Source organism: Oenanthe melanoleuca, chromosome 12 (genome assembly GCF_029582105.1).
Source record: "Oenanthe melanoleuca isolate GR-GAL-2019-014 chromosome 12, OMel1.0, whole genome shotgun sequence".
Classification (NCBI taxonomy): Eukaryota; Metazoa; Chordata; class Aves; order Passeriformes; family Muscicapidae; genus Oenanthe; species Oenanthe melanoleuca.
In genome coordinates this window covers 3,146,448-3,174,402 of record NC_079346.1, presented here as the reverse complement: position 1 = coordinate 3,174,402, position 27,955 = coordinate 3,146,448, and the positions used below count along the sequence as shown (strand labels likewise).

The following is a 27,955-nucleotide window of genomic DNA, read 5'->3' as shown; positions in this document are numbered from 1 at the left end:
AGGATCTGCATGGTGGGGCCGGGGTGAGGATGACCACAACCAGCGGCCGGGAAAGCAGAGCAGAGCCGGCCCAGACCGTCCCTGCGGTCAGTCGGGAGGGCGCCGCGGCCGAGCCTTTCCCGCCGCTTTTCCCGCCGCTCCCTCAGGCCGCCGGCCCCGCCCCCTCACGCGGGACGCCATTAACACCGCCCCCGCCGCGGGACCGCCCATTGGCCCCGCCCTGCGGCTCCGCCCCCGGCGGGCGGGGCCGCGGGGCCGCGCACGGGCACGGCGCGGGCGCCATGTTGGAGCGTCGCTGAGCGCGGGGTCTGGCTGTGAGCGCGGCCCGGTCTGCGCGGCGCTGGGGCGGGGGAGCCGCGCGGAGCCGCGGGGGAATCGCCCGGGCGGATCATGGACGTCGAGAGGCTGCAGGAGGCGCTGAAAGGTGGCGGCGAGGCTGGCGGCCGGGGGTGGGGGAGCGGTGTCGCCGCGCTGAGGGCAAGACTGAGGTCCCTCAGACCCTGTGGGGGGAGCGCCCCTCGCTGAGGGCGATGGGTCCCCGCGCTGTGGGGAGGGGGTGCTCGCTGGCGGGGGGTCCCGCACGGTGGGGAGAGCCCGGGGGTCGTTGTGGGGAAGTGGAGGGCAGAGCCCCCGATTTTCCTACCCAACGACCCTCGGGGCTGCGTGAGCGGGATCAGAGACTCTCGGGGCTCCCCGGCTGCCGCCCTGGACCCCCGCTCTGGCCTCCCCTTCTCCCTCTTTCCTCCTCTTTCCCTGCATCCCGGCCCCTTCCCCCGCATCCCGGCCCAGCCCGGACCTGTCCCTTCTCCCTCCCCAGCCCTCTCTGTTCTGGGCTCAGCTTGGGGGAATCGGCCTCTTTCTGTGCCGTAGCTGCTCAGAAGAAGTTGCAAATCAACTTTTGCTACTCTGGTGCGTGCGGTTTCTCCGCAGGAAAAATAATAAAATGTTTCCCAGGGCTGGGAGGCTGGTGGAGTTCATGGGAACAGCCGGAGCATTGTGAGAGCACGACAGTGTTTGTGGGACCTGTACTGATAGTTGAAGCAAACCATTAATTATTGTGAATTTTTGTTCTGTCCCGTCTTCTTTTACCATTCTTTTTGTGTCGTTCTCACGCCAACAGATTTTGAGAAGAGAGGAAAGAAGGAAGTGTGTCCAATACTGGATCAGTTTCTTTGTCATGTTGCTAAGACTGGAGAGACGATGTAAGTATGACTGTTTTGGTGGTCCTCAGTTGTGATTTAAACAATTCTTGCATTTTTCGTCAATGAGATTCTGACAGGTTTCTTTTTTTTGCCTGTAGGTTGCTTCAGTGAGCTAAATAAGCTTTTTTTAGCTCCCATTTAATTTTGTGTAGATTAATTTAGTTTGCTGATAGTTTGAGCTAACGAGGGGAGGCTTTTCCTATAGGCTTTGCTCTGGGGTATCTGTCAGGTCTCTCAGATCCTGCTCAGCACAATAAAAAACCTGTTGCTTTTCCAGGATTTTTATGAGATGTTCGGGTTCTGTAAGTGGCATGTTCAGCTGCTGTTGCAATGTCTGCTATACACTGTTGTATAACTGCTTTTGCAGTATGTAATTGTGTTATTTACATAAAGATACCAGTGTCTCGGATTGTTCCTTTCTGTAACCATCCTGTGGTTGTGTCTGGACGCTGCTGGTGCAGAGGGGACAATCCGGAGGTGCTTTTGCAGGCGAGGTGCTGCCGTGAGTGTTTCAGGAGAGTTTCCCTCTGCTGCCCTCGCTGTGCCGGTTCCCGGAGGGTTTCCCGGAGGTTTCCCGGGAGGTGCGAGTGGAGGGAGCCGCGCTCCTTCCAGGATCGCCGCTGTGACTTCCTTGCGGATCAGTATTTGGCAGGAAGGGGAAAGGCTTCCCCGCCTGCGCTGCCGGAGCTGTGCTCACTTTCTGGCGCCCAGGCTGTCTCCTTGTTTTTGAGGCCTAGTGCCAGGCTACGGCTCCAGCAGGGGAGATGTGCTTTTACCAGTGTTTTGTGACCAGCCAGTGACCGCAGGGGCTTTGTATTAATTTCTAGAGTCGAACTTGTAAAAGATTTTGTAGGTTCTGGTGGTTTTCTTTATTTTTTTTCCTTTTTTTTTTTTTTTTTTTTTTTTTTTTTTTTGGTAGCTTGCTAGTGCTGCTTGGATTAATGGTTTAGGAAGAAAAACAAGTTCTGAAATGTACTTTGCTCTTTGAATAGAAGGCTCATGCTCAGCAGACATACACAGCTGTAATGCTTAATATTTTGGTGTAGTGCTTATTATACAGAAAAAAACACACCACAGTAAGTCCACACTACGTTTAAAATATTTTTCCCATTCTGAGATATTTTTACTCTTTCTGCCAGTATCATGTATATTCCAAAGTGATTTTTTAAAAGTGATTCTATAGGAGCAAGTTACTGGAAAAATTATTTCCTCTCCGATTTTATTTTCATTTAGGAATTCCAGGTTAATTTTTTAGTATTTTTCTTTTATTTTTAAAAACTTAAACCTGAACTGGGATCTGTCATCTGATACACAGATCCAGCCTTCTATGTTTCCAGGGTTTTCTTTGTGGTTTTTTTGGGGTCTGTAGCTCTCTTCAGCCATCTTGAACCTTTCAGTTGCATTAAATTGGTTTTTAAAAAGTGTTGGATGTGAACATCAGAAGTTCTAATATAATCTTGAGGTAGGCATGGAAATATTGTTTTATAATATAAAATTTGCTTTAAATTGTCTACCAAAGTCTGTATGCCTGTGTGCTCACTGATGTGTTATGCATTAAAATATCAGGGAAAAAAAAGAGTAAAAATTAAAATCTGGGAATCACTCATATGAAGATTGTTAATGTGCCTTTTAATAACTTAATGTATTTTTAGGCTGGCACAGCTTGACTGTTGTACAATTAGTATTCTGGAAGAGGCAAACCTACCAAATACATGCAAATTTAAAATGCACTAGATAGTATTTATTTTCATGTATGTAAAAATAACTTTATGTAATAGAATCTAAACCAGTAACAAATAGATACTTTGGAATGAGAAGATAAAATAGTAGTTTGCAGTGACATTTGTTAGGATTTTTGCAAAGTTCAGAGTATAGATTAAAAAAAACAAGCAGTGAGGATGGTTTAGTCAGGGGTAATTACACCCGTGGTTTGCAGACTTGATTATTGAAAAACAATGGATCTTACTCAGTCACAGCCTGTTCCTAATGTAACAAACAAAAAGTACTGAGGCAAATACTCAGGACAAGTGGAATGTGAAAATCAGGACAAATGAAATGTGAAATATTTTTGTTTTCAGTTTTTATTCTGGGAGAGTTATATGCTATTCATGGAAGTTCTGTCATCTTTTTAACTTCATCATGAACAGTGATTTTTGTAGTGTAAACTGCATCCTGTTTTCAATGTTCTCATCCTCCATACTTTCCAGACACAGCAGATCTTGGTGGCTCAGTAAAATTAGTTTGAAAAGGTAGTAATGAAGTAAATGCAAATGACTTTTTAGGTTCTCCTCCAAGCTTGGTCATGGCACAAGTAGCTCTCCCAACAGATGGAAAGCACAGGCTCAGGTAAGGTCCCTGAGTACCTCCCTGCCCCCACTTGTTCCAAAGTGCTTATTCATCTGAGGGAGCTGGGAACAGGTAGGTGCAGGTTTAGGTGAGGCTCTGATCTTCCTGGGATTTCTCTGGCAGCAGCCTTGGCTGGTGCAGCCCGTGGGTCACTGCTCCACTTGGGCTGTTGAGCTGCTTCTGCAGCCCACTGGGAACCTGGGGCAGGAGCTTCTCACAGTCCTGACTCCTCTGGACAAGGCTCAGTCATGGATCCACGTGTTTTGTCCCTGGTAGCTGGTGCTTCCAACTGCAGTGCAACTGGAGAGGTGGTGAAGGGAGGAGCAAAGAGTGAGAGGTGGCAAAGCCACACTGCAGCTGTGATAAGGCTCTTCATATCTTTATTGTAATTAGAGGTCTTTTTCACTTACAAGGGAGGTGTGGAACAAAAACATTGCTAATTTTGGTTCTGTTATCAGTGGAAGCTTAGTGGTGTTATCAATGCTGTGCAGTAAAATGCCTGATCATACAATGATGTGCATTCATTTCATCTTTTTGAAGTTGAAGTTTTCCTCTTGTGCAAAGTTAACCATTCACTTAATTGCCGGTGAGATTATGGCCTACGTTTACAAAAGCCAGTCTAAACTTCCTATATTAGAGGTGACAGAAGCAAAAGTCTTATTGCTTGGCTGCTTTGAAATATTTTAATTTCTTAACAGTTGCCATGGTAAGACTTAGCCTTAGGTGAAATATAATGTAAAGTTTGTTTTTCAACCTTTTTTAAAGTTGTCTTTGACTATTAGGAATTTTTTTTTGTTTACGGAGGAGTAACATAGTCCTCAACTTTTTACTGAGATACTAACATGAAATTTCCTTAGTGAGACCAAGTACAGTCAGGGAATTTTGTTATAACCTCCTTGTCTCCAGTTTGTAACAGATCAGTGTGACTTGCAACACTGAGGAAAGTGAAGAGAGAGGAAATTTGTTAGTCCTTGTACTTAACTGTATCTGAAAGACCTCTAGAAACAGGATGAGGTTTTGTGCCCTTTTTTTTCATAAGAAACCCACCTATCTGTTTTTCCTGAAGTAGAAAGATCTTTAAGGGATGGGATGGAAAACGCAGCACTGCAGTACTAGAAGTGAAATGCAACAGTGAAATTTTTTGTTGTTTCTAAAGAATTCTTAAAAATAGATATGAAGATCACTTACAAATTGTGGATCTTGTGTCCTGTATTTAAAATGTTTTCTCTTCTCTCATAGGAAATTCTCTTGGTTTTAGAGTCACTCTGCCCCCTACATAGCAAAAATGTTTTAAAACCATTTATTTAGGCCATTTACCAAGAAAATGCAATATTTTGGACTGGAAAGGAAAACTTGGTTTTTCTAAAGTGGAAAATAACACTTAGGAAAGGAAAGCAATCAAAAATTTTATGGGTTTTTTATGCATTTTCCCCACTTCTGCCTTGGGGCAGGGAACCTGTAAAGTGCAGTTTTAATGGCTTACTGTAGCAGCAAGTATAATGCAGAAGCTTACTGACAGTGAAGGAATCCAGAAAGTAGTGAAGTACCAAAATGTGGAGCAATACAGTTCCTAGGCAGAAGTGATTAATTGTAAAATCCTCCTAGGCCTGAGTAGAGAACACTGCCCAGGATGTGATGCAGTTACACCGGTTCCTCCCCTTGGTGCAGCATAAACAGCCATTAAAACACATTCTGGTTTTATTCCTTCCTGTAGTGAAATTCTTTTGGAAGCTCTGAAATGTTAATTTGAACCCCATCTGAGCCTGAAAACAGAAGTTGTTTCTTCACATGTTTCCCTGAGGGCCAACACAAGTGTTTTTTTGCGTAGTTTCTTGAGTCAAGTTTAATTCATGTGATTGTAGGGCAAATCCATACTATCATCATAGGATAGTTGGAAGAGACTTCTGGAGGTGATCCAGGCAGACCCTGTGCTCAAGGGGAGCTACTTCCAAAGTTAAATAAAATTGATGAGGGCTTTGTGTAGCATTTCTAAAAATCTCCAGTCATGGCAATTCCATAGGCTCAGTTTGGCTCCCTGTTTCACTGCTTAGCCATGTGTCCTGAGGAGAGCCTTTCCCTTGGAGCATCCTGGGCCCAGTGCCTCTCACCCCACACTTGTGCATCTCAGAAAGGAATCTGTTTCCACCTCCCTGGATGCAGTGAGCCCTTCACTGGTGAGAGGCAGCAGCTGGATTCCACCAGCACAGCCTGTGTTCCAGAGGCAGCCTTGGTCACAGCACGGGCTGTTGGTGCTCAGCCTCCCCTGCCAGCACAGGGGTGCCCTGCTGTGGGCTCTGAGCACCAGCCTTTGTCACTGGGTGTGGTTGCACTTTGGATCCCGGCCCCAGCAGCCCTGCAGCAGAGCCTGCTGCTGCACTGGGGCTGCAGCTTTGCAGGGCAGCCTGTGCTGCTGTGCCTTGCCCAGGTTGAGCTGCAGCATTCTCTGGTCTTCCCTGCTCGCAGTCAGTCAGGTGGATCAGGGATGATTCGCCTTTGGTAAATTACATAACTGTAAATGTATGTTACATAACTGCAGTTCTACCAAAGATAATGGCAAAAATACTTTTGACCTTTTGATGCTGTTTCATTACCTTATGTAGCTGTGAACTTTTTTCTTGTTATCCTTTTAAGCTTTTTTTGAATCAGTTTAACTTTTCTATTAGTTTATTACAGCAGTGAAATAGCTTGTCAGCTGCAGGAGAGCTAAGTGGAGAAACAGTAGCTGTGAGCTCCTACAAGAATAAGTTTGCATTTCAGTTTAAGTGTTTTAACCATGTGCTCTGAGTACTTGTATAATATCCTTTCTCTTCTTACAAATGTATAGGTTTTTTTAGCCATATGTCTTCTGGCTTATTTCACATGCTTAAATTTAAATCTGTTTTTTCCCCTAAAGTGTCTTCTCTGCTTTTATTCAACAATCAGTTTACTTGCTCAGCATGTGTGTTCTAGCATTTTTTTAATTTGGAGACAGCTTACTTTCTGGAATTCTTAAAGCCTATTTGGGGAATGGAATTCCTTATGATTTATGAAATAAAAAAATTCTCAAGTTTCTGCTGTAATAAGCAGGATCATATTTTTCTGAAAGAAGTTTCTGTCTGCCTTTGATAGTGTAAGATTCTTCCATTTCCATGTTCTCAGTAAAGCAAGGAGATGTGAGTAAACTTCCTTGCATTGTTGTCCACTGTTATTCCTCACTAACTCCATTCCATTCAGCATTCATCCATTCAGAATTTGCATTCCATTGACACTGTTTTTTGTTTCACAATCCACTGATGTCTCAAAAGGATCTTTGGTCAAAAAGCCTGCTGATGCACCTTTGTCAACACTAATTTAGCTTCCTTGCTCTTTTACCTCTATTATCAACAAAAATTTCTGTATGTGTGAATTACGTAGCTGTAGTACTTCAGAGCAGTCAGTGGTGATATCAATGAAATCACTTGCTGCTTTGGGAAACACACTGTTGTAGTGTTTTATTTTAAGTGCTGCCACTTCATATCTATTGGGAGTGGGGTTTACAGTGTAAAGGTCAGACTTTAACTGCCATTATAAAATGTGTGTGATGAACTGAGTGTAATAAACATTAGACTCTATGGAATACACGTGTAAGGAAAGGCAAAAGGCAAACACTGATTGCAGCACTGAGGTTTTCAGGGTGATTGGTCTGTTTTAATTACAAATGTAGCTCTTTGCACTTTCAGATTTGCAGTTAGTGTGGCTTCCTTCCCCGTTGCTATACACAGTTTTTTCTTGTGAGCACATTTCCTGATGACGACCAGTCCATGTCATTTTGCACAGAAAACCTCCCACCATGTATTCTCTGGTTCTTGCACATGTTTCTGGTGGTCACTTGTATTCTGTGGTCATCCTTCTCCTTAAGCTCCATTCTCTGCCTTGCTTGATAGCATTTGTTGTCATCTTCAGGGTTTCGCTTGGATTGTACCTTCACCTCTCAGTGATGTTGCTGTAGTAGCTGCCTCAGTGTGACCTCTGATATTTTCCAGTGGGCCTGAAATCTCTGTTCTGTGGGGTCTGTGCTTGTTAGTATTTCATCTGAAGGACTTTCCCAGGCATTTGGGTATTGTTCACTCCATAGTACACTTCTCAGTGGCAGGAATGTTTTTCTATTTTGACTGTGATTGGTGAGCCTTGATCCCTCTCTCTGTCTGAAGCTTTTGGAAAGGTTTGTGCCTGATGGCACATGGGGGAAAGGAACAAGGCAATGGTGCACACAGAAGGAGGAATACAAAGCAGTCTGCTTGATTTGGGGAAAGTGGATTAGGAATTTGTGAATGAACCAGACTGATGCTGCTTTTCCACAAAGCTGATAAATATCTGGCAGGTCTCAGCTTTAGAAGTAAAACTACTTGAAGACAATGACAAGATTTCCATGATGGCAATACCTGGTGATGCTTGGCTTGGAAGTGGCAGGGAGTGTGATGATGCACAAACACCTAATGCCTGTGGATTAGGTCAGTGAGGTAGGGAACAGCTGTCATCCCAAACTCAGAATGTGTCAGCTGAATTGCCTGGTGGAGAAGCCAGTTGAGTGGCTTTTGTTTCTGCTTTTGGAAGGAATCAGTAACAAGTGCAGTTGCCTTGATCCCACTAGTGCTGCTGTGAGACCTGAGGGAGGCCTGTGGGTTTTTGGGACACTGCATACGAGCACAGGGACTCACTGCAATGGAGATCCAGGAGTAGTTGCACAGGGTGCATTTTCCTAATCTGATTTCCCAGCTTTATTGCTTGATACAGTAAACATCTGATCATACTATCTCTGTGGCCTGCAGCACCTCTGAGGTGACAACAGTGACAGCTACACTTACCAGAGGAGCTGCAGCTTTTCTTGTGTGGATTTGGGTATTCTGGGCAAACTGGTGATACCTGAGGCAACACTGATGTCCTGTATTGCTTTCTACTCTGCTATAAGGAAGTTAATTTTTGAATGAAGAATGTTGTAATCTTGTATTTTTTTGTTTATGAGTTTAAAATTAAAAAAAAAAAAAAAAAAAAAGAAAAGTACTTGAGTTTGGTTTTAGCTAACTGTATTCACAAATGTACTTCCTAGAAAATTTTGGATTGAATTTTTTTTTCTGTTGTGTTGGACAGCTGTATTCTGTTAGAGTCAGCCGAATATTTATCAACAGAGATCAGAATTAGTCCCTTGATGATTACAGATAGTGCTTTAATGTCTTCTTCAGCTGCCTGTTTCCATAACTAAGTCTTAATCTTTGTTGTTCCTGGCAAGAGCAGTAGTAATTTGCAAGCAGAGAGGTGAACACTCACACTACTGAAGTAGATGTAGTTCTAATGTCTGACAGTTTCCCTGGTTCTGGAATGAGCTCATTGTGCTCCCAAGGAGAGCGAAGACTGGATTTAGGCTGACAACAATCAGTGAGTGAAAATGGAAAAACACCTCCTGTGCTTGTGGGAAATACCAGTTTTTCCTCCTTTGAACTCTTCAATATATTTTTAATTAAAGTGAAAGGTAACATGAGGTAAAATCCTACTGAAGATAAAATGTGAGAGTGTTTAATTTTACATGAGTTATCAGGTGAAAGGGAACAGGACGCTCCCCCAGGACGAGTGCTTTGCCAGTGTTTTCCTAACAGGAGCACACTCTGCAGCAAGGCACAGTGTTCCAGGAAATCCACCCTACCTGGAGCACCTCAACTTTTAACTTTTATTGCTCATTTAGAAACACTCATAAAGAATCTAGCACTTACTTAAGCCTTTGATTTGATGTTAGATTGAGGTGTTTGTCTGCTTGCCAGAAGCATGTGAGAAGCCAGTCTCCATTGGTGTACAGGGGATTTTACTGTCTAAATCTGCTGTCATTGTTTGGAATTTCCCATGTTTATCTGCACTGTGTGAATGGTGAAAATAGCAGCAGCATGCAAAATCATGACACTAAAATGAATTGCATCAAAATACTGTTAAAATAAAGCAAGGGAAATAGAAAAATAAGTTTAAAATGCAAAGACTATTTGACACAGAAATGGAATTAGGTGAGATAAGTTCTTTTACCTGATAAATATGTACTGCTGCTGCTGCTTAAAGAAATGGCTCAGTTCCCTGCTAGTCACATCACACATCTTACTCTGCCTTATCTGCAGCATTAATTTTGTGGCTAGATCAGTGATCTGCCTCACCTCCCCACCTGTGTGTGGGATCACAGCAATGTGTGGGAGCAGCAGAGCAGGCTTGCCCCTTTTGGTGTAGACCAAGGACAAGGTTAAGTGTGTGGTGGGGCAGCACCCTCCTGCTCTGCTCTGGGATGGGATCCCTGTGGGAACCTCAGCATGGCTCATCTCCCTGGTAGTGGGAGTTCAGTGCTGAAGCTTTTTATCCCAGAAATTTTCAGAGGCATTTTCTGAAGAAATTGAAAGCGCACCTGCTTAAGAAGCAATCTGTTTATATCATAAATAATTAAGCTAGCATGTCAAATGGCAACAGGTTTGGGTTTTTGTATTTGCTGGTCTGAAAATATTCCTGTTGGATACATCTTGCATCGAGGCTATGGAAGAGCATGCTGGAAAGTTTGCTGCCTTGCCAGGGGTTTGAATTAGGTATGTGATTGCACTTCATTTTCTCTGCCTTTTCGCTTTACAAATAGTTCTGGAGATCCCACTGATAGACCAGAATAGAAAAGGAATAAACTTGTTTTGGATGAAACTTTAATTTTGCCTTTGACAGCCTGGGGAAATTACTGTGTCTTAGAGTGTATCTTCATCTCCCAGGAGCTCTAGAACAAGGCACAAAAGAAAAAAACAGTTACTAAAGTTGGCAAGTTACTGCACTTCAAAACACCTGTTTCCTACTAGCAGGTCTCTGTGGGAGTGTCATGTAAGTCAGCAAAAATTGGGGAGGCAAAGATGGTACCAGCGATTCACATGTCTTGTTCCATGTTGTGTGACTCCCTCAGACATTGTCCTCTGTTCTTTCCTTGTGTGTTCTGATGACATTGCCTTAAAATCAGTTTAGCTGGATGTAAGTGTTTGCATCCTAAATATACTAATTCAGTAGGCTTTTTTGCTTGTTTGTTTTTTGCTTTTTTTTTGGTTTTTTTTTTTGTTTGGTTGGTTTTTTTAAATTTGTGCTTGTCAAAGAGCCAATAGTAGCAGAAGTGTGGAGAGGGAAATATTTCCTTTTTACTAAGTTCTGATATTTCTTTTATGGCTTGTTTAATGAACAGAATCAATAGTAGATCTACTTTGGTTTCATTTTATGTTCTGTGTGGTATTCAGCATCTCTCCAAAACAGATGGCATCCTCTTAAAATTTAAATCAAGTAATTTTGTAATGAACTTAAACACTGTGAAATCTGAAGACAGACATCCCACCAGGACTCCTGGGACTCTTCATGTTTTAAGTACATAGCTGGGTCTCTGGAAGCTTAACATCTCTTCAACATAATGTTTTTTTTAATTAAACCTGTAATCTGTAAGGCAATTCCAGAAAGATTTATGGAATAATTGCAGTACTTTCATTTCAGGAGTTAGCCTTGTTTCAGGCACTCTGAATTCTTCCTCTAGTTCTTCAGTCAATTTTAGGTTTTGCCTTGCTTTGCTTTGATGGGAGCTTAGTGGAGTTTGAATCTTAAAATCTTTGGAGTTTGTCTAAAGTGTAGGACCCATATGCACTCCCTTAGGGTTATGTCTGATGTTGTATGGCACTTTTTAAGAAGGGAGATGAGTAAGTCAGTGTAGTTGTCTTCTGCACTCCTGGAGACTTGGCAGCCCAGCCTCCACCTCATGTCCAAGTCATGTGTTGGTATGGGGATGCACTGTTACAGCAAAGCCTTGCAGTGCTAAATGAGTGAGAGGGAGCCATGTCATTGTTCCATGTGGATAGTTTTCCCTTAAAAATAGGAGGGATTTTTATCCTTGTCGGGTCTTGCCCAAACAACTTAAAGATTTCAGGCTTTTTGCTCTTCTCGTTGACACCTTATCTCCCAAAGTGACTATACCATGTGGCAAAACAATCAAATATAGAAACTTACCCAGTGGTCAGAAGAAAATACCAGTTCATTCTGTGACACACAATAGTTCAGGTGTTGAGCTGGTTCTCCTCCTCCCCAATAACCATTGTGGTAAGAGAGAAAGCTGCTTTCACAGTTTCTCCAGGACAAGCATAAGCAGGAGATAAGGGTATGGGGGGATGTGTTTTACACTCTGGGAATGATATGATTAGATTATTTCCATGTAAAATGCAATTTTGTTTGGATATGCATGTTTGGAAGGATGAATCCTATGCAAATCATGTTAGTAGAGACACAGTCATTCCTTGCAAGCAACTTTGTGCTGCTAATTCTTTGAAATCAAAGCATTGCATCAGATTGCTTGCCCTGCTTTCTGTCTGAGGTGGCCTGTTCTCTGCTGAAGATGCTGTTCATCAAGTAGAATTGGTGCATTTCTAAACTTGGTTGATGTTGCTTGGCAAATTCTGTTGATCTGTAATAATGAATTAGTTCCAAGAACAAATCAAGTACAGGTGTGAAATAGATTGATTGCTTTTATTAGAGAACAGAGCTATTTAGGATTGTGTTCTTCCATGGCTCTGCTCTGACAATGTTAGATTGTGTCTAAATTAATCTCTCTTCTTTTTGTTGTTGTTTTTTACTATTCCCTGTGCAGTGGAGATATTTTTGCTGCTTCATCAGCTCTCAGTGACTCAGTGTGTTACTGCTGCACTGTTCTGACTGTGGAGTTACCCATCCCTCCTTTGTGGCTTTCATCTCAGGGTTTAAGTTTCTTGTCTTCACCTCATTTTGGTCCCATTCTGGGATTTTGTGGGATTTTTTGGAAAAAAAAAAAAAAAAAAAAAAATTATTAGCGATTTTTTTTTTTTTTTTTTTTGCACAGTCGGTCATTTAATTAAATCTCTACTTGCTCATTTCATGTCTCATGTCTTCCCTCACCCTTTCCTAGCCTTTTGTCATGTTGTCTCTCTAATTATATGTAAATCTTCTCAAAGCTTGCTGATGTTCCTTGTAGGATTGGCTGTTTGGTCAGGTGCTGTCTGCTTTCCTGATTGACTTTGGAAACACAACTGAGTGGCTTCAAACACTGAAATCTCTTCCATCCATTTTTCTCTTATGTTTAATGTTTAATGGAATTGCAAGGTTAGGGCCTGCACTGGGGTACAGTATTAAGATGTTAAACATCTTCTCATGCCTTGAAGCACATTATTAGCACATATAAAATGTTGAAGTAAGGTAGAAAGACTGAACTGTTGGACTCTGTGTGAGCTTCCGTGCTCTCATTTATTGCTTGACTTTTAAAGGTGCTTTTTAAAAAACAAATTTTTGAGTTAAACTGCCAGCATTTGTGCATCCTGGGAAAATTTGAAGTGGGTGGTGTCTGTATGGATACAAGCTGTAGTTCTGAAGTTCTGTGATTGATTGATTAGATTCTCTTCAGCCAGTCCTTTGACTTTTTTTCTTGTTAGGTGCTTTTTACTTGAAATGAGTTTCTTCCTCTTGATTTTTTTGTTTGCCAGAGCAAATCATTTAGGTTGATAAAAGGGAAGGATGGTGCAGGAGCTGGTGGGAGGGAAGCAGAGGACTCTTAGGATAAGCTGGCATTTCTTCCTGGATGATTTGGAGCATGTGTGGAACTCCAGGCTCATTAGCCCAGGAGAGCTCTTTGTACAGGTAATTTATACAGGGTGACCCAGATATTGTAGTGAAGGGTGCCTTGATGTACAGAAAATGTGTATAACTACAGAGCCATCATTCTCTAGAATGAAAGTACACTGAGCCAAAACATTTTGGGATGAGCTAATTTTTAAGGTATTGTTTTTGAAGGTGTTCTTTCAGATCATGCATCATTCTGAATAACTTTTTTCTTTGAGAGCTGTAAAAGCTCTCAAAGTTGCTGATTCAAATTCCCAAGTGGACAGGAAGAATATGGTTTGGAAGAAAAGGCTGATTATGTGCAATGGGGAGTGGGAAGAGCAAGTATTTATAAACAAGCTTGCTCTGGAAAAAGTATGAACAGTATTTTCTCCATGGAATGTCTTCCATTTGTTATTCTTACAGAACTTAAGATGTTTATCAGTTATTTTTCCAGTGTGTAAAACTTGATGAGCTTGTACATAAAGCAGAGAGTAGAAGAATTTTCTTTTGCTTCTATTTGGCTCTTGATCTAACTATAGGTGGTGTTGACCAAACTTTTCTCTTAGTTTTGGGTTCTCACCTTGAGTAATAAAGCAGACAAAATAGAGGTCTTTCTCAGGAAGCTTGTGATACATGTGGAATATTTTTCTTTTCCTAGGAAACAGATATTTGGAACTTGTTTGTCTCTTCTGTTTTCTGTCTTTCTAAGCAACAAGTCTTTCAGTGAATGGGGATAACTTAAAATTTCTAGGGGTATAGATAAGGATTACTTTGATAGCTAGTAGGATATGTGACTTTTAATCTTAATTTTGTATTGCCAAGCATTTCTCCCCATTGTTGTTAAGGGACTGGTTTTCTCTGTGGATGAGACACCTGAATTTGAAAAGTTCAGCTGATGCCAACTTGTACATGTCATTTTTATAGACTGGTAAAACAGGAAAGGTGACTTGGCTCTTGTGATACTCACTTTTGATCACTTCCACTAAGTAAATGGGAACTGAGAAAATCATACTGTCCCTGCAGAAATAATTTTGGGCTTTTTTGGTCAGAAATGAGTTCATTATTTAAACAACACTGATGTCAGGAGATGCACGGGACAGTTGTGTTTATTGTTTGAATTGCAGTTGTGTCTGAGATTGCACTGAGTGTCACAGTGGCCTTTGAGCAGTTCAGCTTTCCTGGTGCTGCAGCCCCAGCAGTGGGGAATCCTGGAAATAACTGCTGTAGAAACAGAGTGAAAGTGTGAGCAGCAAGGCTGTGCTGAGCCCCTTCTGCTGTGCTTACACAGCTTCTAGCAGCAGCTTGGTGGGGTGATTTAAGCTGGTGTTGCTCTGTCTGGGTTAGCTGTGGTCACCTTGTCATTGCAGGATGAGTTTATCCTTAAACAGCTGCCTCTGTGAGTAAGCTGTCCTGTGTTACCTGGTCAGCAGTCATTTAGCAAGTGGTTTGGAATGCAGGTTGAGAGATGCTTTCTATGTCAGTAGTTCAGTGTGTTGCAGATGTAAGTTGTTAGCCTTTTTATAATGGGAGAAATACTAATTAAAATTTGTAGTTTCAAATCCAAGTGATAGTTTTCTCAACTTCTCAATATGGGCAAAATGTTATCATCTTTATTTTCTGTTATTTCAGCATTGTGAGGGAGCTGGTGGGTGTTGTTTTGGGGCAGTAGATTGCCTTTTTAAACCTCATGTTGTTGATTTATTTCAAACACTAGTTCAAATAGTCTGTGAAAAGATAAGTGTTACTATTCAGCAAGAAATAAGTAACAAGGAAAGCAAAGAACAGCTCAAGTTTTAAAGTGCAGAAATATATCCAAATGGGGTTGTCAAAGAGTGTTTAGAATAATAGTGGAATTTCCTTTCATGAGGCAAGTAAAGCACTTGGGATGCTCTGTGGGGAGTAATCCTGCACTGTCATGGAGTTATTTACTGTGGCTGTGGTGTGTTTATGTATTAAATCTGTGATTTGCTACTAACACTTTGGTTTCATGGTGGCAACACTGCAGAATTATACAGCTTTTTAATTTAACATTTGTAGTAGTAATGCCTGATATTGTACATTGGAACATAGTATTCTGCTTGGGGTGTAGGATGCTGGTTGGAGACAATCCAGTGAGACTCAGTGGTGCTCTTTAATCCACACCATTACCTTTTAGAACCTTGATGTTTATTTATTTATTAATTTTTATTATTATTATTCATTAAGTTCTCTGACCCCTCCTGTTGTGAGGTGCCTAAAGGTCTCTTGTGAAGGAAGACAGAGATTTGCTTTCCTCTTTGGAATTCTTGCAAATTTATCATTCCTAGTGAAAGGGGCTTTGTGTTTGGATCTCTATAGATAAACCTGAGCTGTAGTTTCCCCCCCTTTTCATCTCATAATTATTTCTTTGAGACAAAGGAGAAAATTAGGGCAAAGATGACGTGGCCCTGCTTTTCTGGTGCAGGCAGGCTGATAGAGCTTCCTTGGCCTGTGGTTTGGGATTTGGTGGTGCTGGTGCTGGTGAAACAAAAGCATCACCACCCGTGGTTCACAGCACAAATAGTTGGGTCAGCCCCACAGAAGGGCAGCTGCTACATGGGGCCAGAAATAGTCAGGGCTGCCAAAGGCAGCCTTGAGAGAGAGAGCTTTGGCTGAATACTTTTCTAGACAGTTTAATGCTGCTTTGAGCAGAAACTGAAGGGCTGTCCAGGGGCTCACATTTTACACTTGTTTGGTTTGAGGCTGCTCATGCCAGATCGTATGTGCTGCAGATAAATGTCAAAGATCATTTTCTCTCTTTGTTTATTGTTGGTTTGTTACTCCCTGTTTCTTCTTTTTTCTCTGTCCTGGAGCTGTACAAGCTCCTGCATCAACAGGAATAGAAACAAATCGATCCTGAACTGAATCTGCTTTCACGTGGCTCCCTGTGCTGCCCTGCCATGCACCATCCCAGGGAGGCCCTCAGTGTCTGCTTGTGGGGCCATGGCTGGGGAAGGGCTGGCTCAGCACTTGTCTCCTGCACCCAGTCACAGGGATGTGTTTGCTTGAAATTTTCAAAATCTAGAATTTATAAATGATGAAACTTGCAGCTGTAAGGCAGGACGTAGTTTGGAAACATCTTAATGGCTTACTGCTGTGGGAATGTTTATCAAGAATCAAAGTTGTTTTGCTCAGTTTTTCGTCAACAAGTGCCAACTGTGATAGAGAAAATAGTTGCCTTTTTGAGAAAAAGAAGTAAAAAAGAGTGAAATGTTTTGTGTAGAGTTATAAAAGGCCTTTGTTAAGGTTTAGTGAGGGAAGCAGATAATGTTGTATATAGTTGCTGTATGGATTCCAGACTTGAAACAGTGTTTTGTGTTTTTGTTTGTGTTTTGGTGTGGTGGGTGTTTTTTTGTGTGGGAGGAGGGGTTTGGTTTTTTTTGGTGATTTGGAGTTTTTTGGTGTTTTGTTTTTTTTTTGGGGGGGGAGGGGGGGTGGTTTTGTTTGTTTGGGTTTTTCTGCTTTTACCTCTTACTAGCACAGTGAAAGCTATAGGCAGCACTGTAGGCTCCCTTTACATTGTATAGACACGTGTATATTTCATGTTTAGCTTTGCATTGGCAGTGGATATCGGTTCTTTAAGGAAATGACTTCCCTGCTGTTAGAGGCAGTTGATTTATGTTACATTGTTCCAGTGTAATTGTTGGAATAGTTACCATGCCTTAAATTCAGGAAGGAAAAGACGCAGCATCACTTGCCTCGTTTATCTTAGGGCTGGCATACCAGGGTGAGCATTGTTATTCAAACATAAACTTCCACTGTTGCTCTTTGGGTTTAGGACTAACTTGCCCATGTCTCAATGCTTATGTTTTATGCAGGGTTCAGTGGTCTCAGTTTAAAGGCTATTTTATTTTCAAACTGGAGAAAGTCATGGATGATTTCAGAACCTCAGCTCCTGAACCAAGAGGGCCCCCCAATCCAAACGTGGAATATATTCCCTTTGAAGAGATGAAAGAAAGAATCCTGAAAATTGTCACTGGATTTAATGGGTATGTATCCTTTGTTTTCTAAAATCAGGATAACAAACATATTCCCCCAGTTTTTAACATAGTAGTTTGTACTGTGACTGTTCATTTTGCTTCCTTGAATAGATGAGCAGAAGCAAATATGCACCTTGGAAATATATTCCAGGAATTTCTGAATTTTATTACTATGTCTGTGAATGAAAAGTGTGACATGGTGTGATGTCATTCACTTTGTTTTTTCAATATGTAGTTAGTTTTTAAACAGTGCAGTTCAAAGAACTGTCATATTACTGTGTACATTTAGGAGGTTAAATAGACAGTAAAGTCAGATTTCTTTTAGTGCATTTTGAAATTCCAAATGGAAAGAGATCTTCTGGTGTTCAGTTCCTGATTGTTTTGTGGCAGTTGAAGAAATCATGCTATGAGAAACAGGGTGTGACTATGAGGTGAAGGTGTACCTGGGTTGGAATTACTAAATTATGCAGGGTTCAGATTTATAGCTGAAGGACGTGGGGTGTTTGATCTGTTGCTGACAGTGCCCTAGATTGAAATGTACCTGTGCCCTTTGCCTTTTGCCCTAATTTTGGAAGATTTTGTTTCCTTTCAAATAAAGCTCCTGATGTTTTTGTCTTACTTGGTGTGTTCTTTTTACTAGCTTGTGTAGTATTTTTATTGTTTCTAAACTGGATTACATACTTGCCATAAGCTGAGTCATCCTAGCTGTGGTGCTCGGTGCTTGTTAAGAGACTTGAAGCATTTTTCTCAGCTTCTTGATAAATGGGTATATGTTCTAAATCTTGCCTTCCTGATACTCTGAAATTTCAGTTTCAGAGATGCTACTGACGTGTCCTTAGTATTGTGTTTGATGCTGTATTTATAATTTATACTGTCATTGCTCCATGCTGCTTCATTTATTTGCACTTTAGGAGTCTTTAAGTCAAATCTCCACTTCCCCCCACAGTTGCTCTCATGTAGGAGACTTCTAAGAATGTAAAATTCAGCTTGTTCTCAGCTCCCCAGTATTTATACCGGGCTGCTTCACTGCAGGAATTTAAAAACAAACCTATCCTTTATGCTCAAGTCTGCCTCTCTCCCGCCTCCCCCAGCTTTTTGTTAATGCTTCGTTGCCCACAGAATGGGTAATGTTCTCCCAGGGACAGCTAATGAATGGGCTGCTGTTATCTGCTGTTGTTCCCAAGTGCACTGAACAAACCTCTGGATGATGAGTCTGGAGCTTGGGCTGTGCCTGTGCTATTTTCATCCTTTGCTGTAGCATCTCATGGTGTTCAGTTTCCTCATACTATGAAACTTCCAGGCTTTGAGGAAGCAAACTGCATCCATTAGTTACTTTAAAGGAAATAAGGCCTGGGGATGTTCAGGATCTGGGATTGCAGAGTGGTTCATTTAGCAAATCCTGTAACCCCCACAGGGAAGATGTGAATGTAAAAGCTGAATCGTGTGGAGATGTGTCCAAAAAGTAACAGCAGCAGGTTTTGGATTTGATTTGGGTGTGATTTGTATATTCAGGCTCCTTTAGAGCTGTGGGTGTCATTTCAGGGTACCAGGGCAGGCAAGGAACCTACTTGATGTGATTTTGTTATTGGGATGTTTTCAGTAGTGTTTGTTTAAGAGAGAGGGAAAGAGTTCATTCAAAGTAGCAACTTTGTAAAAACTCTTAATTTGAGTGGAAGAAGTTACACATTAAGAATGACCCCTGTTTTGGGGTCTTTCTAGCTGAAGTGCCTTTTAAACAAAGCACAAACCTGGTTCTTTTAACCTGTTTGTGTCTTACTTGACATGGTATCTGCACAGGTTTGCAAAGCCAGATTCTCTTTACAGTTCTCTTACAGTTGCTTTGGAGTAGGAACTTCTGCCTTTTTAAAAATCCTTTTGTCCTTTGTTAGTGAAACAGGGAAGTTCTAGGTAAGTTATTGGGAATCTGTCATGACAGAAGTTTTCACAGCATGAATAAAATAGATCATAATCCAAATTTGATTTATGTTGGGGTTTTTTTGCTACAATTTAATATAGCTGTTACAAGTAATTTTCCCAGATCCCTTTTCAATCCTGTCCAAAGGAATTTTTGGTTTGTAATTCACTCGGACTGTAGTGATGGAAGTGCAGTTTTGTGTGTGTTGGTATAGAATTATAAGTGGTTACCTTAAGTGGGCAGATCAGGACTATTCATGCAGCTCATGTGCTGAACTAATTAAATTTCTGAGCATTTACTATCAGTTCTCATACTGCTCACAAACTTCACATTGGTATTCCTTTATAGATTTACACCAATCTAAATTGCTTCTGTTTTAAAATCACATTGTTGAACTATTCTAAAACAATAGTTTTTTCACCAGGAAGAGTTTTTGAGGTGAAGTTAACTTTGGCTTTTGCCAGCTAAAAACATTTGTAAATGGTGAAGCAGTTCCATGCAGAGGGGTGATTGTGTGACACCGGGTGCCATCTGCTGCTCAATGCATGAAGTTCACTTTGCTGTGAAGAATTGGGAGGGAAATTGGCTTTTGCCTTTTTCCTTTTAACTTGTTGTAGCTGAGAGTAAAATAGGAACACAGCTTTTCCTTCTGGAGTTAGTTGCAGGCTGCAAGTTTCTTGAGTTTTCTGTCTTGCCTGGGAAATTGTTGATATTCCAGAACACTTCCTGTCACAGCATTCCAGGGGACCAGTTAAGTACAGCTAAACCCAAATGAGCCAGATAGATTCCCCAGGATGTCTTACAGATCTGGCTGATATAGAATAATTTAAAAACCTGTATGTTTTTGTTTCTGTTGAATAAATGGATTTTTGAATGGAGTGTCTATTCTATTAAAAAAAAAAAAAAAACAACCAAAAAACCAAAATCTCTTTAATTATGAAATTCCAACCGAAAACCAAAAGAAAAGTGTTTTAGTAAGATCAACTTAATATTTTATCCATATGGAAATATTAACAGATCAAGTAAATTCTTTGTGACTTAAAAGCTGAGAATTTGTTAAAAGAAGGCACTGTGCAGAAGCTGGATATTGTGAGTATGGGCTTGATCTTAAAGGTCTCTTGTAAGTTTGATGATTTTATGAAGAATTTGGGTGTCAAAGATTGCTGGCTGACCAATAAAGAGCAAGGAAAGAGAAATGAATAATGCCAGAACTATTCTCAAGCTTAAGAGCTTTCATGTAATAAACTGAATTAGAAGGAGCACTTGTTCCTGTGGTTTTTCTGGTTTGTTGAGGATTAGGACTTCCTCAGTAACATAATGTACAGGCAGTTCTGAAAAACATAATTAAATTGTTGATACTTAGTCACTCTCTGGGTACTACTGGCTTTTAGTTAAAGTGAGGTGTCATGTGGGATGATGGATTGGAGCTGTGCTGGCCTCTTTGCACTGAGCTGGTGAGATCTGGGCACCTCTAATGTGGCTTTTTAGCTACTGAGCAAAGCCTGAGATCCATGCTGTGTTAGCTCATGACACAGGCTGGACATACCACATTCTGACTTCCTCAGAAAATAGTAAACATGGAAATTTACAGTATGGGGATATATACACACATGCATGTCAGTCTGGATTGCTGCTGCTCTGGATTTGGTGTCAGTTGTATTCCCAACCAGGAAATGGTTCATAAATATTGTATCAAATATTCTTCTTAGGTAACATTTTAAATGCTTATGGCTTCAATTTCAAATAGTTAATTGTAAAAATGCGTGGTACTTCGTAATTTTACTGAAATATTTTTGACAGAAATTTGTTAAAATGTGACACTAAACTTGGATTGAAAGTGTGTGACACCTCAGGTACTAGGAATTGTCTGTAAAGTGTTGCTTGTCTGAAAGGTCAGTTTCTTATTTCAGCAGGGATGAAACTGAGTGCAGAATTGTAAAAAACAAAAATGTGTTTATGTGGTTCTTATGAGCTTATACATCTATTATTATGATGATTATTATTATTTTATTTATTTTTCCTGATCTGTTCTTTGATAGATTAATATATTGTCCAGTTGTAGCAAAATAGATGATTTGTAACAGCTGAAGTATAATGATTCTGCTAATTCCAACATTTACTGCTTTTTCTGTAACTGTGTTTTGTAAAACCTGAAATAAACTACAAGTTGAGACTTTTTTAGCTCTAGTGTGTATGACTCAAATTTGTTTTGAATCCCTTACAGCTTCTGTTCTGTATATTGGAGTAGTACAGTCAGAAAGTTTACTGTTGATGATCTGATTTCCTTTTCATTGTTTAAACGAATCCTTTGAATTGTGGGAAGATGCATTAGGACTCTACTTGGGTTTTGTGGTGGTGAGCACAGGAAACTGCTTTGTATGAGATAGGGGAAAACAAAACCTTGAGGAGCCACCCAATATTGCTCATGGTTACAAATTTCAGTACTGGTTTTGTTCCACCTTCTCACTAAGGGAGAGAAGACAATAATGTTGTTGCTTCCTAACAGTTGTACTTACTAAAATAAAATTAAATTGTTGATAATTATTTCATTGCAGCATCCCCTTCACTATCCAGCGACTCTGTGAGTTGCTGACAGATCCTAGGAGGAATTACACAGGAACAGACAAATTTCTAAGAGGTGTGGAAAAGGTATGTATTTCTCTGAAAGAGAGCACAGCTCCAGTCACAGCCACCACTTAATAACTTCCCAATTGCTCCCAAAGGTCTGCTGCTTTCCTTGGGGCCAGAGTACAGCTGATGGCTGCTCTTCAGTGTCTGAGTTTGTTTCATACTTCTCAGCAGCAAAAAGCAGTTCTAAAATAACTGCAGACATAAAGATTAATTCAGGGCTGCAGCTGCTGTGTTTCCCATTCACTGTGCAATATTCCACCTGTAGTTTGTGGAGGGTGTATTGGCAGTTTTTGTATGGAGTCCTAGTAGAAATGATCAGGTGAAATACCCTGAGTCTTTTGATCAGGAATTTACTCCCACGTTTGGTTTCAGAGAAAATCCAGAGGTGAAGAAGAAGGGAGGCCCCTTGCCTCTAGTGTCTTTTATTTCAGTATTTAAATCCTGTGGTGTAGAGAGTGTGCCTTCTGAAGAGTACACAGGTGCCTTAACTGGCATTTTATAGTTTGGATCAGAACGTGGGATCCTTCAGAAGCCAGGAAGAGGCTTTGAACATGTGGTTCCACAATAGGATGCTTCAGCATTTCTGAATACTTTGTTCTCCAGAGGTCCCTCACTTTGAAATTACAGACACTTGGGCCCGTGGCTTAATGCTCTGGTCTCGTTAGGACAGTAACAAACGTAATAAAATCCTGAATTTTAGTGTAATTATGGGCTGACCTTGTAAGAGGGAGCAGAAATATTTTAGCAGATGGGACCAAATTCCTGTAACTCTTTAATGTTCTGGGATGTTGTCAAGAGCTGAAGCTTCTGTTTCTGAACTCTTGATGTGTTTGTTGTTTGTATATTGCAGAATGTCATGGTTGTCAGCTGTGTATATCCATCTTCAGAGTGAGTATAATCCTCTTTTCCATGAAACTTCAAGCTTGTGTCAGTAACAGGGAGGATGCATGTGTGTGTCTGATGTAGCTTTCTTGCTGTAAGTAGTTGTATCTAAAAGCCAGACATGCAGAATTCAGATTTTGTTATCAATCACTACTTCTCTGCAAGTGTAATAATTTGGGAATAAATAAAAAACCCCTGGGGGCCAAAAGTGGAGGCTTTGTAAATTTGGGATTGGAAAATTCTGTGCAAACAAGCTTAAAGTGATTTAAGGTTCCTTTATTCATTCATTTTGTTGTTGTTTTGTTTGTTAGGAAAAATAATTCCAGTAGTTTAAATCGGATGAATGGTGTTATGTTCCCCGGAAATTCACCAGGGTACACTGACAGGTGAGTTTAGCTCTTCTACTGGATAAAAACAGTGGAGTGCTGGGAATAAGTACCCTTAAAATGAGGTGTGCCACGGAATACTGGGGAATGGGGACAGAGGAGGCAGGAACATGTATGCCATGTGCTCTGTATTTTGATATCTCTCACCTCATTGTTTAGATTTTTTTTTTTTTTTTTTGTCATTCAAATTTTTGTATCAAATTTGCACATTGTTGGTGAGGAATGTTTTATCCAATATAAAACAGCGAAGTCCCTCATCTGTTTGTTTAGTTTTGTTGATCTTTTAAAGGAAGAGTATCATTACTTTCTGCCAAATAGGAACAAAATACTTAGCTGAAAGGCTGGATTAAGTTCTCATTATTGTTTTCAAAGATCGAATGTAAATGGCCCTGGGACCCCCAGACCCGTGAGTCGGACGAAGGTTTCCTTGTCAGCTCCCATGACAACCAACGGTTTGCCAGACAGCACAGAGCATAAAGAGCCCAGCTTGCAGCAAACAGAGGACAAGAAACACAGGTTTGTCAGCAGTGTCTTTTGAGCTTTTATTACTCTTAGGTTTTTCATTTATGTTTTAAAAATAGTTTAAAAAAGACTGACCCTCTAAGGGATGCATAATGGAGTTTTAAATCAGGAGTGGTGGCTTTGAGGTTTTGTTATGTAATAAGTGAAGCAAATTCTATTGTTATCACTTAATGTGTTTAAATTTAAGTAGTTGCTACTTTTTTCTTAAAGTGTGACAAGATACAGTGTTTGTCTTCACTGAAAGCTGCATCTGGTTTTGTTGTTTGCAGTGAGTCACCAGCGTCCGAATCAGAAGGTGCTCAGAGCAGCCCAGTGAAAAATAAGCACTCTGAGGATGATCCTGCAGAAGCAGAAGGACATGAGGTAAAAAGACTTAAATTTGACAAGGAAGGGGAAACCAGAGATGCACCAAACCAAACTGCCTCCAGTGAAGTCTCTTCAGGCATGGGGGAAGAGACAGAAGCATCCTCTACAACTCAGGATAAAGAAAAAGATGCTACCTGTGCCAGACAGCAGTGTACAGAGGAGGAGGAGGAAGGTATTTCAGATTTCACTGTCTTCTTTTACTTCCAAGGAGTTGGGATTTTCTTTGCTGGAGACCAGTGCTGCTGGGGTTGCTGAAGGTCTCCATTTGTGCTTAAGGAAAAGCTGCTTGTTTGTACTTCAATTTTGCATAATTTAGCAATACTGTTCTCTTTCCTTGGTCCTACACTCAATATGAAACTTACGCAAGTGTACTTAAAATTTTCCAAATGAGATCAGGGTGCACCAAGAATTGAAGAATCCCTGCATTAGGGTATCAAGTGTTCTCATCCTTTCTCCAGGACGGGGATGGTTCATAGTTCAGTGTGGCTGTCCTTATTAATTACAGAATTTATTTAAATACAGATGCAAATTTATGTTGTTTGACTGAGGAGACTGAGCAACAGTATCTCCACAACTTATTAGAACAGTGGAAATGTCTCACTGAAGGGCAGGCTCTATACCTAAGTTGAAAAAAAAAAGTAAATAACTGCAATTAAGAGACAAACTTATTTTTTACATACATATAATTTTCTTCCAAGTTTCCTTTGAATTATTTTTTGTGGCTCATGTATTTGTATAATGTTCCTGTGGATTATGATGGCTGTACACCTGAAACAGCCATGATTTCATAATTTCCAAAAAACTGGCTCTGAAGGCAAATGGAGGACTTGGAGAAGCCAGAAAAAGTTACTTCTTAAACTTTTTTTTCCAGTGAAGCTTAATTAAGTGAAGCTGCTGTTAAATAAATAACTTTTTTTTTTTTTTTTTCTATATGTTGGGATAGTTTAGATATCCTGACAAAGGTGGCTCTAATTCTTTGCATCTTCTAATAAAACTGGGGTTTGTCTGTGTTTCCTGTCCTTGGCTGTGCTGGGGAAGTTTTGCTCTGCATAGCTCAGAGTGGAAAGCAGCACGATTAAGGTATGTTGGAAAATCCCTTGGTAATACTGTATACTTTCTTTGTTCCTAGAGTCCTTCATGTCTCCCAGAAACGTTGGTCAGGACAGAAAAGATCAAGAAAAAGACAGTGACTCCTCGAGTGTGGCTGAAGAGAGCTCTGAGGAGAGCAGTCAGATGGAGGAGTCAGAGCAGCCGCGGGCAGAGAAGGATTTACACTCAGCTGACAGCAGCATCAGTGCATCTGCCACGAGTGCAGCTGACTGCAGTGACACAGAAGAGCTGGGGTCCTGTGCCAGTGAAACTGCAGACAACTCCTCAGAGACCCCGATGGAAAACAGTGATGAAGCCACAGAAGCTGCAGATGAACCCATGGAGCAAGACTAATTTAAACAAACTTAGAAGCAGTATTTTCCATAAGGCTCCGGTTTTACACTGTATAAATAATTTTATGTAATAAAGTGGACCTTTAGTTTTACAAAAAGCAGCAGGTTGTAAAATAAACTTCTCCATGGATGGAACCTTGAAAGAGTTGTACATGATAAGAACTGTGAATACCAGCTCCTTCAGGTCCTGCTTACCGCTGAACTTTCGTTTGGTCAAATCAGTGGTTTGTGTATAGTTTTTTTTATTTAGAATAAAAGTTTTTAAACTGGAAGGTAATTATAATTTTGACAACTTTTTTGGAGATCACCACACCTAGTTGTATGTAAGCAAGAAAGCTTTTTGTCTTGTCTTTTTCTGACAGCTCTAGCAGTTACTTCATATTTTGGTTACAGTTTCAACATTTGACATGTGAAATTCGGGGTTTCAGGCTGGTTTCCGGATTTTTATTTAAATACACACCAAGAAACCTGTTGTGTGTTTCAAATGTGTTCATTTCACACACACGTTTCACACACACATCTCCACACAGCATGCACACCTCCGTGTACCCTCACTGTTCTAAGGGGGAAAGGGTATATTTTTCTGTTTCTATAAAAGATAAATACAGCAAATACTTTTTCTATAGGAAAAGACTGAGTTCACCTCTCAAGGCACTTTGCTTTGCCTCTGGAAAAACAAAACACATGAAATCTGGCCCATATGAAACCCTGGAAGTACTAACATTGTTGAAAACACCAGAGTAAACACATTCCAAGAGAACTGTTCCAATGACAACATTTTTGTATACTTCTGAGGTGCCTGAGTGAAAGGAGTTCATTTATTTATGAGAAAATGTGCTTTATGTTGAGAACGTTGTAATCAAAACATTAGCTGAAACTTTTGTAGAAGAAATGTTTGAAAATAAAATACCTTGGAAGAAACGAGCAGGTATTTGCCTTTTTGAGTGCTTCTTGGAGCTTGTGAATATTGCAGAGAAGTGTCAGAGTTCCTCCAAGGTTTGCAGGTGCCATCGGGCTGATCACACCACGGGATGGAAGGAGGAGACGTGACCCCGGTCACGTTCCTGAGCTACAAGGGTTAGGGGTGCAGAGGGATCACCACGATTTCTATCACATTTTGGAAGTGAACTAAATATTTTTGAACATGCTACTTTGACAGCCAGTGTTACATTTTTTTCAAACCAGCTCAAAGCACAAACTACTGCTTTAAACTCAATATTTTCCAGTTCCCATATTTAAAGACATGCAAGCTGCAACCTCCCAGTCACAATTACTGGCTGCCAAATTTATACCTGTTTCTTCAACTGTACCTTTTTGATATTTAGAATTTTTAAATTTCTGTAAAGTAGATTTTTTGTAGATTGTAATGAGTGCTCACTGCCATTGTGAAACGGTATATAATTGTATAATTTCTGTGTGTAAACTGAATGCTTGGGCTTTCAATACAGTATTCATATAAAGCAATAAATATTAATGTTATGAAATATCTGAGTACATTTTTATCACACTTGTCCCTCTTTGGTTTTAAGTTCATGTACCTGAAGTACAAAAATGACCTCTAAAATGCATGCTGATAGTTTCTTGTACTACATGGTCTGCTTTGTATTGTTTGGGGGAAATTTAGGTTTTGATTAATACCAGAATTAATTTGGCTCAGTTGGGCTATTTATAAAGTTATTTCTTGCTGATGTTACCTATCAAGTTGTGAGCAGACAGGATTCAGGGAGACGCTTGCAAAAAAAAAAAAATCTTGATCGAGATCCCCTTGCAGAAGGAAAATTGTACTTTGACTCATTTTCATTGTGCTGAAGGGTTGGATGTGTGTTATCAAATTAAAGGACTGAACCAATATGTTGAAATTAGGAAAGTTTAAGAATATAGTGACATCTTACACTTCTTTTTTCTTTTTTTTTAATATTTTGCCAATGAGAAAATTTTAAAATTTCTAAGTTTAGAGATTTCTGAAATTTTCTTTAGATTGTTTATTTGTGACGATATTGTCAATAAACTTGTTCTTTAAGCACCTGTGACCTTTCCAGATGTTTGTTTGAGTGCCACTCTTGCAGAGACCTGCAGAGGGATTTTGAGGTATGGATCCATTTCTGTATCTGCAATTTAATTTAAAGCCTAATAAAAATTGAAATGATGCTTCAACCTCACAGCAAAAATCTTAATCCTGAATGTGTACCCTACAGTTAATAAAATCTGCTTTAAATTCCCTAATTCCATGGCCCAGAGTGGGATGGGATGGGCTTTAGGATTGTCCCAAAATCAAGCCATCCTGTGACTCTGATCTGTTTGCATGCATTCTACTTCTTGAAGGAAACATGAGGTTAAACCCCACAAATCCAGCACCAGGTGCTGATAGCATTTGTGTGGTGTTCCCTATTAAAGACTTACATGGGACCAGAAATGGAAAGTGAAATGGAGTTTATACTTCAGAGTACAAGGTCAAAGTCAACACTTAATTCTGCTCTTGATGTTTAAAAAAATAGTTTTAACAGTATTTCCTTATGGTATCCAAGGTTCTCTGTCAGCCTTGATTTTTTAAACCTCGGAATACTTGAAAGCTTGTCCTAAGGAGAGATTTCTAATACAGCATGGATCTGGGGCTTAAAATGTTAAAAAATAAGTCTTTGAGTTGAGTGAA

At 40.5% G+C, this 27,955-nt stretch overlaps 1 protein-coding gene across 1 annotated transcript; it reads left to right on the top strand.

The window, feature by feature from the left end:
- The first annotated feature begins 240 nt into the window (after positions 1 to 240).
- On the top strand, positions 241 to 27,328 carry PPP4R2 (protein phosphatase 4 regulatory subunit 2). The gene is made up of 9 exons (XM_056501269.1): positions 241 to 424; positions 1,121 to 1,202; positions 17,000 to 17,170; positions 21,632 to 21,725; positions 22,558 to 22,595; positions 22,901 to 22,975; positions 23,348 to 23,491; positions 23,767 to 24,035; positions 24,993 to 27,328. Exons 1-9 carry the CDS (start codon positions 391 to 393, stop codon positions 25,304 to 25,306), a joined length of 1,221 nt encoding a protein of 406 aa, XP_056357244.1. The 5' UTR covers positions 241 to 390; the 3' UTR covers positions 25,307 to 27,328.
- Positions 27,329 to 27,955: the final 627 nt, after the last annotated feature.

What these genes read in the sequence shown, in the direction of transcription:
- PPP4R2 (XM_056501269.1), top strand. Translation starts at nt 391, where the DNA reads ATGGACGTCGAGAGGCTGCAGGAGGCGCTGAAAG. An exon ending in GCTGCAGGAGGCGCTGAAAG is followed by an intron (nt 425 to 1,120) that starts GTGGCGGCGAGG and finishes TCACGCCAACAG; the next exon opens with ATTTTGAGAAGAGAGGAAAG. An exon ending in GCTAAGACTGGAGAGACGAT is followed by an intron (nt 1,203 to 16,999) that starts GTAAGTATGACT and finishes TGTTTTATGCAG; the next exon opens with GGTTCAGTGGTCTCAGTTTA.